This window comes from Leopardus geoffroyi, chromosome C3, assembly GCF_018350155.1.
Source record: "Leopardus geoffroyi isolate Oge1 chromosome C3, O.geoffroyi_Oge1_pat1.0, whole genome shotgun sequence".
Lineage (NCBI taxonomy): Eukaryota > Metazoa > Chordata > Mammalia > Carnivora > Felidae > Leopardus > Leopardus geoffroyi.
This window is the reverse complement of record NC_059338.1, coordinates 100,652,631-100,670,439: the sequence shown is the minus strand read 5'-3', so window position 1 is coordinate 100,670,439 and position 17,809 is coordinate 100,652,631. Positions and strand designations below refer to the sequence as shown.

General features: G+C 33.7%; 1 protein-coding gene across 3 annotated transcripts in view; it reads right to left on the bottom strand.

Annotated features, from left to right (window-relative positions):
• The window catches only part of EIF3E (eukaryotic translation initiation factor 3 subunit E), a 55,491-nt gene that overhangs the window by 12,889 nt on the left and 24,793 nt on the right, over positions 1–17,809 (bottom strand). For all 3 annotated transcript variants that reach the window (XM_045453896.1, XM_045453897.1, XM_045453898.1), the window contains 3 exons: positions 8,588–8,714; positions 7,433–7,534; positions 5,997–6,106 (listed from right to left, as the gene is read on the bottom strand). In XM_045453896.1, coding sequence (XP_045309852.1) covers positions 5,997–6,106; positions 7,433–7,534; positions 8,588–8,714 — 339 coding nt within the window. The remainder of the gene's footprint in view (positions 1–5,996; positions 6,107–7,432; positions 7,535–8,587; positions 8,715–17,809) is intronic.

Genomic DNA, 17,809 nt, shown 5'->3' with positions numbered 1-17,809 from the left:
GGCTCGATCCCATCAACTGTTAGATCATGGCTTGAGCCGAAATCAAGAGTCAGACACTCAACTGACTGAGCCACCCAGGTGCTCCATTAGTAATATTTTTAAATTAAGGTATGTACATTCTTTAGACATAATGCTACATTGCACACTTAACAGACTACAGACTATATATACTGGGAAACAAAAAAATTCATTCAACTAGCTTTTATCCCAAGTAAGCTCCACACTCAGTGATGAGTCTGACATAGGGCTTGATCTCATGACTCTGAGATCATGACTTAAGTCGATATCAAGAGTCAGATGCTTAACCAACTGAGCCACCCAGGTGCCCCCATTTGAACAGCTTTATTGTGATATTCACTTTATTACAGTGGCCTGGAACCAAACCTGCAGTATCTCCAAGGTATGTCATATATTACTTAACAGTTAACACAGAAATACAAAAATATTTTTGAAACAAGTTTATCTCCATCTGGAAATACACCTTTCTATATTTTTCTTTAATATCAGGAAATAAAATTATGAATAGTAACTGTAAGAAAGTTAATAAGAACTTTAAGAAAAATATTAAGATCTAAAATGTTATTTAACAAAGTAGAATGGCTTCAAGAGTAGTTGGCAAATATATTCTTTTGTGAAAAGTCAAACTAACTCTCTAAAGGAAAATTACATTAATGTATGCTCCAACATGTTTATCACACACATTCAAAGTATTACTTCCATACTTTATTTTTATCTACAATTGAAAACTGGTCCAAGAATTACTCTAGAACAGCTTTTAAACTTCAGACACACACCATATCTCATAAACTGTTCAACTATACTAAATTAAATCCCACCACAGTAATCTTTTATGACAGATGTTGCATACTTTATGGTAAACAGATTGGTAGCTTATCCTACAAATCTATAAGGTTGTATATAAACTGATAAAAACATTCTTTTTTTAAATGTTTTTATTTATTTTTGAGAGAGAGAGAGAGAGAGAGAGAGAGAATGAGTGGGGGAGAGGCAGAGAGAGAGAGAGGGAGACAGAATCCAAAGCAGGCTAGAAGCTCTGAGCTGTCAGCACAGAGCCCGATGCAGGGCTTGAACTCGTAAACCATGAGATCATGACCTGAGCTGAAGTCAGACACTCAACCAACTGAGCCACCCAGGCACCCCTAAAAACATTCTTTATAAAGATATGCATTTTTATAAAGATATGACTATCACATGTGTTTAGTCAAGAAACCTATCAACTGAGAATGTTCCAAATCACTAATGGAAAAAGTTGTTTAATAAACAACCATTGGTTCTAGAATATGTACTATTCTCTTGAGCATTTAAAATGTGTCCACTTTTGGACAGAAAGGAGGCTGGAGACCAATCCTTCCCCTGGTCCCCCCAAAAAGGACAGAATATTAAATAATTTTAGATTAATTAGAAGTAGAGAAATAGGTCAGCACAAACTTGTGAATGGAATACTGTGTCATAATTAGTATACAGTGTGGAAAAAAGTCTACTTTTCAGCTTAAACATATTCCATTTGCCGAGTTAACAGGGTTCACTAAAGCTTTAATCTAAATTACTTTGGGATTTTCCAACACACAATTTATAAATTATGTCCATGTCATTCTCATTACTCTATTTTTCTTCAAAACACCTATCATAACTTATAATTTTGTCTTTATTTAATTTGCTTCTTCCTCTGGATTTAAAGTTCTGAGGGTGTGCTCACTATCTTCTAACCAGTGCTTGGCCACAAGAGGCACTCATTCACATCTGCAGTATTTTCTTCTTTCAAGACCTATACTAGTTATACTGCTGCTAATTACATCATAATCATGACACCTAGTGTGTCTATCCTCTCTGGAAAGTTGAACATTACCTTTTAAAAAAGCTTTTGCATATTCTTCAAGTAACAAAATTATAGAAATGGTTAACAGATGAGAATGTATCAGTATCAATACACTGGTTGTAATATTTTACTACAGTTTGTGAGATATTATTGCGAGATGTTATCACTGGAAATGTGAACTGTGTAAATGGGAAACTGTGAAGAACAAAGGGGATTTATTATTTCCTACAACCTCAGGTGAATCTATAATCATCACAAAATAAAAAGTGTAATTAAAAACAGGTTTTACATCAGAATTACTTAGAGGAGCTTTAAAAAAACATAGTCCTTCTTTATTTTTGTTTATTTCTTTTTAAAAGCTTCCCACTTGGGGCGCCTGGGTGGCGCAGTCGGTTGAGCGTCCAACTTCAGCCAGGTCACGATCTCGCGGTCCGTGAGTTCGAGCCCCGCGTTGGGCTCTGGGCTGATGGCTCAGAGCCTGGAGCCTGTTTCCGATTCTGTGTCTCCCTCTCTCTCTGCCCCTCCCCCGTTCATGCTCTGTCTCTCTCTGTCCCAAAAATAAGTAAACGTTGAAAAAAAAAAACAAAAAACAAAAACCTGTATTACAGGGGCACCTGAGTTGCTCAGTCGGTTAAGCATCTGACTTTGGCTCAGGGCATGACCTCCTGGTTCCTCAGTTTGAGCCCCACATCAGGTGAGCTTGAGTCCAGCTTCAGGCTCTGCACTTTCTCCCCCTCTCTCATGGGATTCTCTCTCCCTCCCTCCCTCTCTCTCTCTGTCCCTTGCTCACTCACATACTGTGTGTGTCTCTTTCTATCTTAAACAAATAGAAACAGAAACATCTGGATTACAGAACAATGAGTTTTTTCTATGTACTATTTAAAGGTAAACATTAAGCTCTGTTGGTCATTACCATGGATTTCAAATCCTTAGAGTCTGCATTTTGATGTTTTCTGTATTTATAAAAGCCCAACTTAAATGTTTAACATTATTTTAAACCATATTCCAAACCCATTAAAGCAGCTTTAAAAAATGAAAAACCTAACCCCTAGACTAAGTCCTACTGTACACACCCTCCACCCTGCCAATGAACCTTACAGAGATCTCGTTGTTGCTATAAGACAACTATTTCTTTTTCACCCATAGCTATACTTTCTGCTCTGCCCCTATCTTCTTAATTCCTTATACACTAAAAATACTAAATCACTGATTTTTCACTCCATTACTTTAACAGGATGTAAATGTGTGCCTAAAAAACTGGCAACTTGATGCAGTGGTTCTCAATCCTGGATGTGCTTTGGTGAATAACCACTTTGAAGGTATAGGGTAGTAGCTCTGTTAGACATCACAGCAGAACATATCCAGAAAATCTGATCCAAAAACTTTGAAATGGCTTCAGGAAATCTGTATTTGTAAAATAAAATAAAACTCTATAATGATTCTGAGACACAAAGTTAAACAGTGACTTACGGTTTCCATCTTTATCCTCTGGCTTTTAGTGAAAAGACTAATGATAAATTAGTCTCAATCTGATATTTCTAAAAATATCAACTGTGCACAATGAAAAAAAAAGAATTTATAGTGAGGTATAATACAATGAATGTCAGAGATCTATTAGTTCAGGCTCTGTCATTAAGTAAGAACTACACAGCTCAATGTTTCTGAGCATTAAGTTTCCTAGCTATAAATAAGGGGCTACAAAACCACTAGAAAACAAAGGAGTTGTACTGGATCTGGTTTTTTGTTTTTTGTGGGTTTTTTTGGTAAAACTGTGTTTCCAGAAGTCTTAGCGTCCACCGAAGTGCTTCGGTAGTCAGGAGGAAAGCTGAACAGAGGTACAAGCTAACCAAGCATAAAGGGACTATAATTTAACTTATATATACACAGAAATATATATACAATGTCACATTTGAAAACAAGTTCTAACACACACACACAGGATTTAAACCATGGTTCTATAATTTGAAATCTGAGCCACATGTAAAGTGTTCAAAAGTCACAAATGGGGATGCCTGGGTGGCTAAGTGATTTTGGCTCAGGTCATGATCTCAGAGTTGTGAAAACAAGCCCCACATCAGCTCCGTGCTAGGCGTGGAGCCTGCTTGAGATTCTCTCTACCCTCTGCCCCTTCTCTGCTCTCTTAAAAAAAAAAAAAAAGCCACAAATGGACTATTGGCTACTATACTAAACAATATAGATACATAACATTTTCATCAGTGCAGAAAAAAGCCCTACTGTTGATGATTCAGTAACTGCACTGTTGGATCAGAAGCTCCCCAAGATTTCTTCCAACTCTAAAATTCCTTAATAATTGAAGAAAATGCATTATATAATGTAAGTATTCAAAATCACCTGAGTTATAGAACATTCCACACACAGCCAAAAGCATTTAAACAACTGAAATACAAAGGAAATACTATCATTATAAAAGAGAAAAGATTTCTGGACTTTAGAAAGCCACTAGAACTTTAGTCTGAAAATGCTTTAGACTTTGTCTAAAGCTACAAAAAAACTACTGGGATCAAAGAACTACAGCATTCAAAGAAAAACATCAAAACTACACTGGTACCAACTTTAAAAAATTATTAGGTAATGATAAAGTCACATAAAAGCTTATAGATGATGTATTTCCACTATATTATATCCTCTGAGCTGCACTTTTCTCTTGAGTACACAGGACAAATACTTTATTTCACTGTTAAGCATGGTAAACCAAATCTCAAAAAAGGAAAATAATGAATACAAAGTCCTCAAGTTAATAAAGGGAAGAAGCTAGAGCTGGAACAAACTTTACTCATGGTACCTCAGTGAAAAAGCATTATTGTGGACAAAAACACAAATTCACTAATGCAAAGAAATCTATTCATTTAACAAGTATTTACTGAGCATCTCTAATGTACAGAGTCACCATTCTAGGTACTAAAGATATAAAAAGGAGAATTTGCTTTCAAAAGGCTGATAACAAGGATAAATATAGTCCTAGACAAAGCAAAACACCCAAGTGACCATATTCTAATAAGAAATGGGGGAAAGTCTGCAAGAAAAAACAAAATATTAGCATCCCTCTTTCATAAGACTGAATTATAAATCTCTAAAAAAAGAAAAAAAAGGGCATTGCAAGAATTGTTACCTATTGTAACTGCATCCCACATATGATTCAGCTATTTCACAACCAATAACCAATAACATATTAGGAATATGCATGTATTCTTCAAGAGAATCAGATATTTTAAATTATGTCTGCTAGCTATAGTAAAGTACTAATAAAACTGGTCAAGGCTTTAATTCCCATAGGAGAAGCACCATGATTATACCATACTTCAAACTCTGAAAAACCACTTCAATAACCACCCAGTAACATTAGGCAAACAAGTACGGATGCCTCAGCAAAAACAAATGGCACTAAAGAAAAACTTTGGTCTACACACAATTCCAAAGAGGCAAACATTAAAGTAATTTTTTAAACATTTATGGAACATATTTACTGTTTGACTTCATCTGTGGCCAAACAGCACTAGTTATTTTTCAAATTCTAATATGTACAATTAGTTTCTAATAGGTTATATAAGTTTCACAATTTTCCCCCCAATAATTTTCTCACACAACAAAGGAAATGTGAACTGAAATTCACCATACTTTCCATGTTTCAACATTTTAGGAGGTCATAGCTTACTATATGAGAATTCAAATATATAATTAAATAAAACAAACTCAATCAACTGAAATGATTACCAAATGTAGTCTTTCAACAGTATTTCTGAATCACTAAGGGCTAATCTCTTCCTTATTTGAACTCCTGTTGAAACCATTCTAAAACGTTATTTTCTCTTTTCTCCCTATATAAGAGTATAACAGTACTTTTTAAAAAGGTACCCAACAATCAGAATACTGCCATGAAGATACCATTTTCAAAAATCATACTATGCCACACACATAGAAGCCAAAGAAGGTATTTCTGAATCTGTACCATCCCATAATAAAAACAAAAGTTAGGATTTTTAATAAATCACTATCAGACTGTTTTCTTTCTCTTCTAAAGCAAAGGGAAATAAAACAAAAATCCAATTAACTGGAATCCTATTAAGTATAATTTTACAGTAAATGGAAATTTCCAGGAATTTAAAAGTAGAAAATACAAATCAAATCAGGGTGTTCTTACTTAATGCTGATACACTGGTGGATGCGACAGAAAGTCTCAAATATGAAGAGACGAGCATTTTCAATGAAATCCTCAAGACAAGCCACCAAGAAGAAGTCATTCACAAGTACCTATGTGTGTAAAGTGTAACAAAAAAATTAACAGCACTGACAAGCAATTTTCAAAAATGTGACCCAAAATACTTCCCGTGTGCTTTACTGCAATTCTCTCACCTTATATCACAAGTTATATACCACAGCACTTTCTAGAATACTATGCTCAAGCCTCTAACAATTTAACTAGAAGTAAATGAATGCTATATGAAAAAAAAAAAAAAAAAAAAAACACCTAATTTAAGCACTGCAGTGTTTCCTTGTTCTATTGATGACTTTAGCAACCTTTTGACAAAGTAGTTTTGTCCTGCCCGTTATCCGAAGTAAATGCTGTGTAGATAACATATCTCTTCTAGGTACTCAAAATCATTATGAACAGACTAAATATATGCATATTTGTGAAGTAAATAGACTTGGAAATCTACAAAGGAGAAAAATTCAAGGGGTGGCTCCTATTCCACAGAAGGTATCATAATTAAAAGAGGGTATTTTAACTTCACAGTAATAACCAAGTGCCCCTTGGCCTCAGCCAGGCCTAACCAGCTACTTAGTGTATTGGCATATACCAACACATAATACATAATAACACTACATATGACTACATGAATACAAATTATCACACTTGAGTCTATTTTATTTTGTCCAATGTGTGAAAATCACCCCTGAAGTTGTATTTACATGATAATTTTCTTGTCCTTAGGGAAATAAGATCTTAATCCTTCAACAAACTCTTTATATTTTGTGTTAACATTTGGGTTCAAAAATAAAACTGACAACTGATAACTTATGGATTTGGTAAATGCATTTAACAGGTAAGTTCTTAATTTCTTAAAACTCTACAAACTAACATTTAAAAAAGCTGATAAATCTAACTCAGCTGCTTGAAGGTACTTTAGTTTCTACCAATCAACAGAAGACATTGTGATAAAATTCACGCCCTTATAGCTTGACTGGTTTATAGTAAATGTTCAGTACGATCATGTGAAAAATTCTAAAGACAGGCCCACTTATGAAACAAATTTAGAATCTCAGAATGTGCAGTTCTATACAGTCTTATACACACACAGGAAATACTTCACATATTCACTAATATAGAATAAGATATGGAATCATGGGCATACGTGTGAATTTCTAATGCCACCAATGTTTTAACAAACTGTACTAACAAAAGCATACACATATGGCAATATTAAAAATGTCTACATCTCGCACATTTCTAAAACATCAGTCATTTTAAGATTAATATATATTTCTGATATAATTACTTTAATAAAACACTGCAAAGTTAACTTTTACAATAACCAAACATTAAATATTAATTTATAAGTAAAAATTCATACTTACTGATTCACATTCCCTCAGCTTTTTCTGAGCCCCATCAAAGTCAAAGTTAACATATAAGCACTCAACAAATTCCGTGATTGGGTCTTTATATGTGTAAGACTCCTGTAAAATTATGTCAAAGGTCAAGTTGGATTTGATTCAACACTGTTTGGTGGTAGACTGACCCTAGAATATCCCAATATTCCTGGTTTCTCCTCCTTTGTTATTAATTTCTAGCAAATTACCTAGTATCATCGTCTCAAAGCAATTGCTCATATCCTGATTCTAGGCCCAACCTTAAGCATATAATGTCTTCCAGACTGAGTTCTATATATTCTCATCCTAGAACCATTCCAAATGCTTTCAAGTCTCTCTATTGCCAAAAGTCTTCCTTACTCAATAACATCCCCAAGTATAAGGGCATTCATTCATAACCTGCTGAATTTGTCTCTTGGTATTTAATTTATCCTTAGGTCAAAACAGCATTTAAGTTCTTTTTCTAGCCCATAGTGATTACTGAGAAACTCACTAAAAATCAACCAGTAGGGCTGCAGCTTTTGTACAACCTGGGGACTATTAATACCATATTCTATGCAGAGATCACTACTCTGCAATTAGGTAGGTAAGAGATCTCCCAGAAATGCCAGGCTTCAAATCTCCTTCACTCTGCAATAAAGGCAATGCTAATACATGATGTATATTAAGTATCCACCTAGCAGAGAGCAGTGTTCATTCCATACTACATCTGGCATAAGTATATACTGGAATTAAAGATAGTAAATGCCCATTTGAGTATCCTGGGCTCCTCTCTATGTATACTTCATGTAACCTTTGTCCTATTTTTAAAACATTTTACCTTAAGAACTAAGGGTCCTACTTTAGAAACAGATGTTAGATCTAGTTTAGAGTTTTAAAAGTTAATAAAGATTTTAGTTTTGGGGGACACCTGGGTGGCTCAGTCAGTTAGGTGTCTGACTCTTGATTTTGGCTAAGGTCATGAGCTCAGGTTGTGAGATCCAGCTCCACATTAGGTTCAGCAATGGGCATAGAGCCTGCTGGGGATTTTCCCTCCCCCTCTCCCTGCCCTTCCCCTGCTCGTGTGCGCACACACACGCACGGTCTCTTTTTTTCTCTTAAGATAAATAAACATTTTTTAAAAAAGATTTTAGTTTTTACCTGTTGAATAACTTTAACCAGATCTTTTAGTACCTGTCGGCGTTTTCGAACATCTTTGTTTGTTATGACGGCAGTAGTCAAATAGCGCAGAATATGTGGACACATTGTCTGTATTGCATTAAGATACCTAAGGTAAAAATATAAATAAATAACTTTAATATTTTTAAGAGTTAATCATTAATAACTTACCCAGTTTCTCTAGACCTAATTTACCATGTGATTAAAAAAAAAAAAAAAAACACACACTTGAGCAGCCCATTGGATTGTGCTGTTTCAATAACCTAAGAATGTGACCAATTAACAATGATTATTATAAAGACCATCTCCTCCAAGAAATAAAAAAAACAGAAGCCTGAGGAGGACACCAGCTTGTATTCCCTAGTTTGAAGGGAAACAGAAGACTCAATTCAGAGGTAAATAATCCTATTACTGTTGTTGAGTAAAAGGATTTTGGAAGCCCCCTATATACACTGTCAGTCTGTTTCAAAAGATTGCTAAGCTATGAATCTCAGTCATTCACCTTTTAAAAAAAATGTATGAAAACCTTCTATGTTCAAATAAGTCCTCATAATCAGAAAATGAGGCACTTAAACAAGATTCAAAGGATGAAAGTCTATAAACTACAGGGAGAAGGAAACTGTTATAGTATTATAAGGCTTTGGTTAAATTGGTAGCACTGGGAATTAGAAAGGAAGGATTAGATGTCAGACAAATGTCAGCAGGGCCTTGGCTAATATTTAACAAATCCTGCTATTCTGATGATCAGCAGCTGGCCACCCTCTGTCATTTGGCATTTATCCTGTATTCCTCCTGCTCAATTTCCTTAAATAGCTCCCTAATTTTTACTCAAGAAGTACCTCTAAGTGTCGGGCACTATGCCAGGTTTGGAAATATTTGTCAATAAAGTCCATTCCTCTTGGCTATATATAAATCCCAAAGTACCCATCCAGCTCCACCTCCCACCAGACCATCATTGACCACTTCCTGGTTTTCTCACTTCTTAAAGTTCACTCCACATGGATTGCTCCCCCAAACACATCCCTCTGAAATCCTCAACTCTGGTGTCCTTCAAGATCCAGCTCAGATACCTTATCTTCCAAATTCTTCCAGACTATATTAATAAATCTTTGTATTTCACCACACTGTAGATTCTCCACAAAATGTTGTTTGAACTCCTTAAAGGACTCTAGAATCTGATAATAATAACCTAACAATAATATTTAGTCCCTTCTTATATTCCCTCAGGGTATAAAAACAATCAACACTCAAGGATAAAACAATTTCTAGGAAAAGATAACTAACATCAGTTAAAAGTTTCATCACCTGAAAAATTAAGCCTGAATTTTAGGCAGAAACTTTTTACATTGCAATCTGTTCAGAACAATTGTTCGTCTCAATACTCTCCTGCCAGAGATCTCATGCACAAGCACAAGGATGACTGTTTATCTCAGTATCAGTTTTGAAGTAAATAACTGAAGTAGACATTTCTGGAACTCACTCATAAACTTATCCATACAGCTTAAAAAACTATAAGTTTATTGTCTAAGATGTTAAACTTATTTATTTTTACCTATCCTAACTTTGTATCACTGCAGCATGTATATCTTCATTGTTTTTAATGAAGGGTAACTTCTTAGGAAATTGTATCTCACTTTTTTTGAGATGGTAGGGGCTAGCAAAACTTTTGTAAAAGTTTTGTAAAATATTTTAGGTTTTGCAGGCCAGGAGGCACAATTGAGAATACTGTACAGGTTCTTATATGAAAAGAAAACAAACTTCCAAAATATGTTAGTCAAAATATTAATTGTTGAGTATAATTTTTGTAATTCATCTACTAATGAGAACAGAAATTATCTATTGGGGATAATTTTGTTTAATTGCATTCAAAGTTACAAATCCCTAACATTAAAATTAGTTGCAAATGTTTATCTGTAACTGTTGTTCTGTAATGAAATTTTACATACTCAGTCTTTATAAATGTTTTTCATGAATCTAGTACTACCAAATGCTGGTATCAACTGACAGAAATGATTTTAATTTAGCATATTTATCACCTGAAAGGCATTATGGAATTCTGTTAAATTCTTCTTATGATATTGCCCTTTAGCATATCATTACACTGCAGATAAATCATCTCCAATTCAATAGCACAGCCAAATGAATTTTGAAATGGAAATTTCCTTTGTACTTACAGTGAGGCCTAAAAGTTCATGGAATTGCAATTTGAGCTTGAAAAATATATCTGCTGCAAATTTGTGTGGGAATGAAGGTTTCCCTTCTTGTTTTAACATGTGAAAGAAAGGCAAACAGATAAAGCCACTGGACATTACCTTTTTTAAAATTTTGGACATTACTTGTTATTCATGCTATGTTAGTTGTCATCATTGTGACAATATACTGCAATATAGTTTTTCAAATAAATACTATATTTATAATATTTATAATATTTTATATTTTTATAATATATTATAAATAATATAATATTTACTATATTTATAATATTTTAGGGTGAATTAAGAAACAATAACAGGGGCGCCTGGGTGGCGCAGTCGGTTAAGCGTCCGACTTCAGCCAGGTCACGATCTCGCAGTCGTGAGTTCGAGCCCCGCGTCGGGCTCTGGGCTGATGGCTCAGAGCCTGGAGCCTGTTTCCGATTCTGTGTCTCCCTCTCTCTCTGCCCCTCCCCCGTTCATGCTCTGTCTCTCTTTGTCCCAAAAATAAATAAACGTTGAAAAAAAAAAAAAAATTAAAAAAAAAAAAAAAAAAAAAGAAACAATAACAAATTACAGTAAAAGTTACTTTCCAGAGCCACCCAAGGCTTGATAATAAAGATTGAGGGCAATTTTTCTCATTCAGAAAAATTTCAATCTTGCCCTGAGCAGGGGGGAAAAAAAAAAAAAAATCACATTAAAACTTTGCCATTACTAAGCTATCTAAAGGTTAAGTAGAGAAAGTCAGGATATTCTGTTTCTGACAAAAGTTCATGGACTGATCACAGTTAAGTCCACATGAACAAATGAAGTTCACAGTTGACTAAAATGGCTCAAAATTACACCACAGATTCAACTATTTTCCACAAAGTATCTAGAGACGAACAATGTACTGAATAACCGTATTTTGAACACTTCTCATTTTTCCCTCCACATATATTTGCAGATTCCACTTCAGGTCGTACTAAATTAGTGTTTTACCAACTTTGAAAATATTTTCACCTGTAGTTATTCCACAGACGATTCATAAAGGCGTATTCTTCAGTCACTTCAAATCCAGCAATGATTCTTCAAACCATACTGATAACATCTATTAACCCATCAAGAGCCAAGGAAAATCACTAAAAATCATATGCCTTGTTTTTTTAATTGATTATTGATGTTGCTCCAAATATCTTCAACTCTTGAGTAACTGTTCTCACCAAAAAGCTAATATTTTTAAACACGTCTATTTTTTCTGGACATTATTTCTTTGGCTGCTGCAACTGAACATGATTTAGAATCACCACTGGTAAAATGGCTTTCCTTGCATGGCCATTCAGAAACTTACTTTGCTTGAAGCCTCATTTTCATTAGTTGTGAGGATATTCTGCTATGAGGAGATATTCTGCTTTAAATTTCCTAATTTTTCTGATAGTTGCTTTGCTGTCAGTTGGAATGTCTTGCAATGTGAATTAAAATATATTCTTTCAGCATACCTATAGTGTCAGTTTAATGCTTTGCTTTCTAATTCAATACAAAGTAATCCCACTCCACTGTGCCTTACGAGTACCTCTGAAGTCGACTTTTCTTGTTTTGACATGAGTATGCACTGGGAATAAAATGTTGCAGTATGACAATATTCAGGGCCCTTGAAACACTGGCCAAGTGTAACTGCAGCATCATGGGGATTCATTGTGTACTGAGTAGCTGTGTGAGGCAACAAGAATGCAACAATGCATGATCTCTGTCACAACTCTCAACTCCCCCTTATAGTTCAAAAGCAGCCAAAGATGCTATGTATATCAATGAACCCAGCTATGTTCCAATAAAAATTTATGATGGACACTAAAACTGTAGTGTCATATAACTTGCAGGTCATAAAATATTCTTTTTTCAATCATTTAAAATGTAAAAGCCATTCTTAGATCACAGGCCATAAGGAAAAAAGCAATGGACCAGATTTGGTCCATAGTCCAGACTTCCAGTATATAGCGCTACCGTGGCTCTGGACTTCCCAACATAGCAGGGACTCCCTATCTTCTAGAACTGAAGCGATCCTTCCTATGTATGTATGTATATGAATCTACACACATCAATACATAAAAAGGGGGAGTGCAGATTAAGAGAGTAACTCTTACGAAGTTAGTTTACCATCTTAAAAATGTGCAATCTTGTTGAATCAATGATGATATATTTTAGTTTAAATACAAGCAAAACCACAGATGTGGTTAACAGTCTACACATGACCACTGTGCTCTTTTGTTCTGTTTCTTTTTACTATCTCCTTTTCTGTCAACTGAAATTTAAGGGTCAATTTTCATCTTCACCGCACTCTTCTAACTTTTCCAGATCTCTCTGATAGCTGTGATACCTACAGTGTATTTATAATGCACAATACATCTATACTTAGTTAAATGTTAAGCTACTTATTATTATTTGTTTGGATTATAAACTATTTAAGGACAGAGGCTGTAACTCCATTATTTCTGAAATTTAACTTTATTATTTTTTAAAAATAAGAGCATCAATATTTATTGTGTTCTGAAGTATAATTTCATAATAGGTAATTAAAGATATTTTTGTATATTTTTTTCTCTAGTACAACCCTGTTCCAATTGTACAATTTTATGAAAGTTTTTTTACAGTGTTTTCTAACTGCAAATTAGATCATTTAGTAATCAAAAGAAATATTTCCCAAAATAAAAAAAAATTAAATATCTATCATGTGCCCATGCTACAAGAAATAAAGAATAAAAATTCTGCCCTCAAATATGCTTATACTATAGTAGGAAAACTAAAGCAATTATAAATTGTTTATTTTACAGGTATTAAATAATTAAATACCAAACATAGACACTATATACAAGACTTAATTAAGGAAATAAAGCTGAGCTGGATTTTGAAAAAAGGCAGGCTTGAATACTTACAAACAAGAGAAGAAGGGCATTTCTGGAAAGACAGACAAAACAAAACAAAACAAAACAAAACAAAACAAAACAAACAAAACAAAACAAAACATGAAAAAAACAAGGCAGGGCACTTACTAGAACCTCAAAGGATGAAATTTTACTTTTGCTTTTTTATTTTTTAGATGGACACCTTAAAAGGTCATTATCCTGAGCTAGAATAGGTAAAATACCTATATGAAAAAGTGCTTTCTTAGCAGGAATGACTAGAAGTTGACAACTTCTGAATACCACCCAGTTGACTATAAAAGTAAACTTGCAATTTCTTAGGGTATTTATGTTATTTTTATGTTATATTTATTATGTTATTTCATGTTACTATTCTATATTTATTTTATTGAGTGTTAAAACATTCAGAGGAGTGTTTAATTCAAACTGAACTTTGAATCTTTCTTTTTACAACTGGAGAGTAATAACTAGAGCATTGTATTACAAAAACATTCTTTAACAGATCTACATTTGGTGGCAAAGCCTCATCTCTAATAGCCTATGAACACTTCTCTATCTTAAACCAGATACCTTATCTTATATATAATGTTACATTTAAAAGTTCAACATTTTTCAAATGTGTAAATCATCTCCATTTTAGATTCAGAATAAATTATGCCAGAAATGGAAATATATATGATGCAAGATACTTTATTTAACCTGCACTGGCATCTAAACTTTCACTTCAAGAACAAATGTATTAATTATCAACAAAGTACTTTTATATTTAAAAAAAAGCCTAAAGTCCACAATCTATAAAAACTATCAATCTAACACAATTTTATCAATTAATATATCCAGCAAAACACAATGAATTGTTATTACTGTGCTACTAGAAATGGAAAACAGGAATATACCTTCTCCACTAATTTCTACTATTTATCAAAGACAACTGAAAAGCACATTGAATATAGACATACAAATGACAGTAACACACTACTTACTAGCAGCTGTTCTACTTAAAGAATATAAAATCCAGAAAAATAACTGAACAATGAATGATCTGTCAAGCCAACTGAGTATATTCTCATTTGAAAAAAGTGAGAATCAAGTAAAACTCAAAACAAGCCAGGAAGACATTACTAATGAGGGAGAAAATATGATGATAACCTGATCTAATGGCAAGTGAAAAGAATAAGCACAGTATTTTAGTAAAAAAAAAGAAAGTTGTAATATTACTGAAGTAGTTTATTTTCCACATTTTGCTAACAGGCTGTTTCTGTTTTAAAAAAAAAGTTTCACAGTCAGGAAGGTCTTACTGGGGAGTTGAAACTGTTCAAAAACTGATTAACAGTGATAGCTGCAACACTTGGTAAAGTCACTAAAATTCACTGAATTGGAAACAAACAAATAAATGAAATCTTTTTTGAGTATCTTAGGACAAATCAAGATAGTGGCATCATTCTATACCTGTAATCACTTTTTTTTCACTACCAGACTCTTACAGTTAAAAAACTAAAACAAAAAAAGCCAGTTTCAACTATGTCCTTAATCAGGTAGTACAGATTGTTAATTTAAAAAAATTCAATCCCTGTGTACTAATCTTCATAATATTCTGTATGACAAAAGGAAGTATGTGTAATGCTCTTCTGCTGCATACTGTAGTTGTCACAGTTATCTTAAGGACAACTATATGATTGAGCTGTAGGCTTAACTGTGTTCCTCACAGAATACTATTTTTACTTGAAACAAAGAATGACAGATAAACCAAAGCTATTCAGAATTGGGTATTTGGTAGACATCTTCTAGAAAATAAAGTGAGCCTAAACTTTCAGAAAAATAAAAGATAAAATTAGAGCTTTCCCAAAAAGGTGGAATTTTGGAAAATACCTGTCACAAAGAGCTTGACTACTTTCCAATACTTTAAACCTTTTCTAATAGGTTTAGTGGTGATATTAATGAGTGATTTTTTTTTTTTTTTGGTATTGTATGTCAACATATCTGGAATACCTGCATAACTCAGTGATCCAAGATTTCCCAAATAACCAATGCATGATGTTATAAAGTCAAGCATGAGTACAAGATCCATTAAAGAGCAAGATGGGCCACTATAGTTTAGAATACCAGTATAGTTTAGAATCCAAAAAACTGAATAAGGTTTCGGATTCCACATTATAATAAACTTTAAAATATTACTACTTGTTGAGTTTTGTTAGATTAGCAAAAAAGAATATTCACAATTATCTGAAAAGGTTATTAAAACAGCTCTTGTCCAACTACATATATGTGAGACTAGATTTTCTTAACAAAATAACATCAAGGATTAAAGCAGATAGGAAAATCTAACATGCCAGCAAGTGAAAAGCCTGCAGAAATGTAAAACCGTGACATTCACAGTTCTCATTAAATTGTTTTTAAGTTATTTTTCAAAAAAAAAAAAAAATCAGTCAACCATAATCAATTTACTACTTGTCAATTATAAAATATATTTTTTAACTTCTCAGTTTTACTATCTCATACGGTATAGATATATATCAATACATTTAGCCAATAAAGACAAAATTACATTCAACAATTCTTCATGAAAAGGTTTCAAGACCATGAAACGTTTTCAAGCATGAAAAGGTTTCAAGACCAAAAAGTGTAAGTGTGATTCACTTGTAGCAATAACATTCCAAAGACAATTCTAATGTCAACTTTTAAAAAAAAATTTTTTTTACTATTAATTTATTTTTAAGAGAGAGGGACAGAGAGAGACAGAGTGCGAGTGGCGGAGGGACAGAGAGAGAGGGAGACACAGAATCCGAAGCAGGCTCCAGGCTCTAAGCTGTCAGCACAGAGCCTGATGCAGGGCTCAAACTCACGAGCTGTGATATCATAACCTGAGCTAAAGTAGAACACTTAACCGACTGAACCACCCAGGTGCCCTGTCAACTTTCTTTTTTAATTAACATTGAATAGCTCCTCTGTATTTACATTAATTTGACTCTTTGAGGGGGGGTTGAAGCTCTTACTAGATATTCCAACAGAGTCCTATTTGCCTTACAAAGATAGATGACTATCTCCCTATATACACATACACTTTAAAATATACCCAAATGGCCAATAATCCATCACAACCCACAGTCCTTTAGTAGAATCACTGAAAGACAAAACAAAGCAAAACCACCTCAAAATTCCATCCTCATTTAACGGATGTGATAAGGTGTGTCACCTGGAGCATTTCAGGTTTTGGAAAGTATTATGCAAGTATATATAGTATTCCTTATAATTTTTATTATATCATTTGACATACAAACCCATTTTCATTGCTAACTCTTTATTCTTGAAATGAAATTATCAGTTTTAATATTATATAATAATAATTTCAACATTATATATCTGGTAATTTTATTTTCATCACCTTTATTGTGTTTTTCTGTACTTTCAATCAAGGTTTTAAAAGCTGAGTAAGTAATCAAAGCTATGAATTAATCTAAGTGTTTCTTTGACAGAGTTTCATGATTAACATTTATTCTCTTCTTTGATTGTTATTTTTACAACTTGGAATAATTTCTAGTTTCACTGTATTCTGCCCAGAAACTACAATCTATAAAATGTATACTTTTTTAACCTTATTACATCTTAAATGGCAAAATGTATTCTTTTTTATATATGAAATATGGAAATATAAACGAAGAATTAAACCTATTTATCTAGAATAGCTTAAGGGTTTCTATAACCATAAACCTCTCTACCATATCTTAAAATTTTTTACAAATCTACTTTTTTTTAGTGCTCGCTTTGGCAGCACATATACGGATCTACTTTTTAGGAGGGGTTCTGGGGAATTCCTACTCCTTTGGGAGTAGGAACATCTCAAGCTCACCTCATCCTACAGATACAACTAAGTAATACCCAAAACAGAGTATATAACCCAGAAAATGACCTAAGGACTGGCAGAACAGACTCTCCGCAGCTCAATGTAGAAAAGAAGCCTCATCGAAATGGGTAAAAAAAAGCAGAGACATGGGTGGGAGCTAAAGGGACCTAAGGGACTGTCCATAAAATGGAGGGATGCCTTGGGCATGAAGAATGGAGAGAAAAGGACCCTCACACCAAGCACTCCAGGCACAGAAGCGTGAACAGGCAGGACA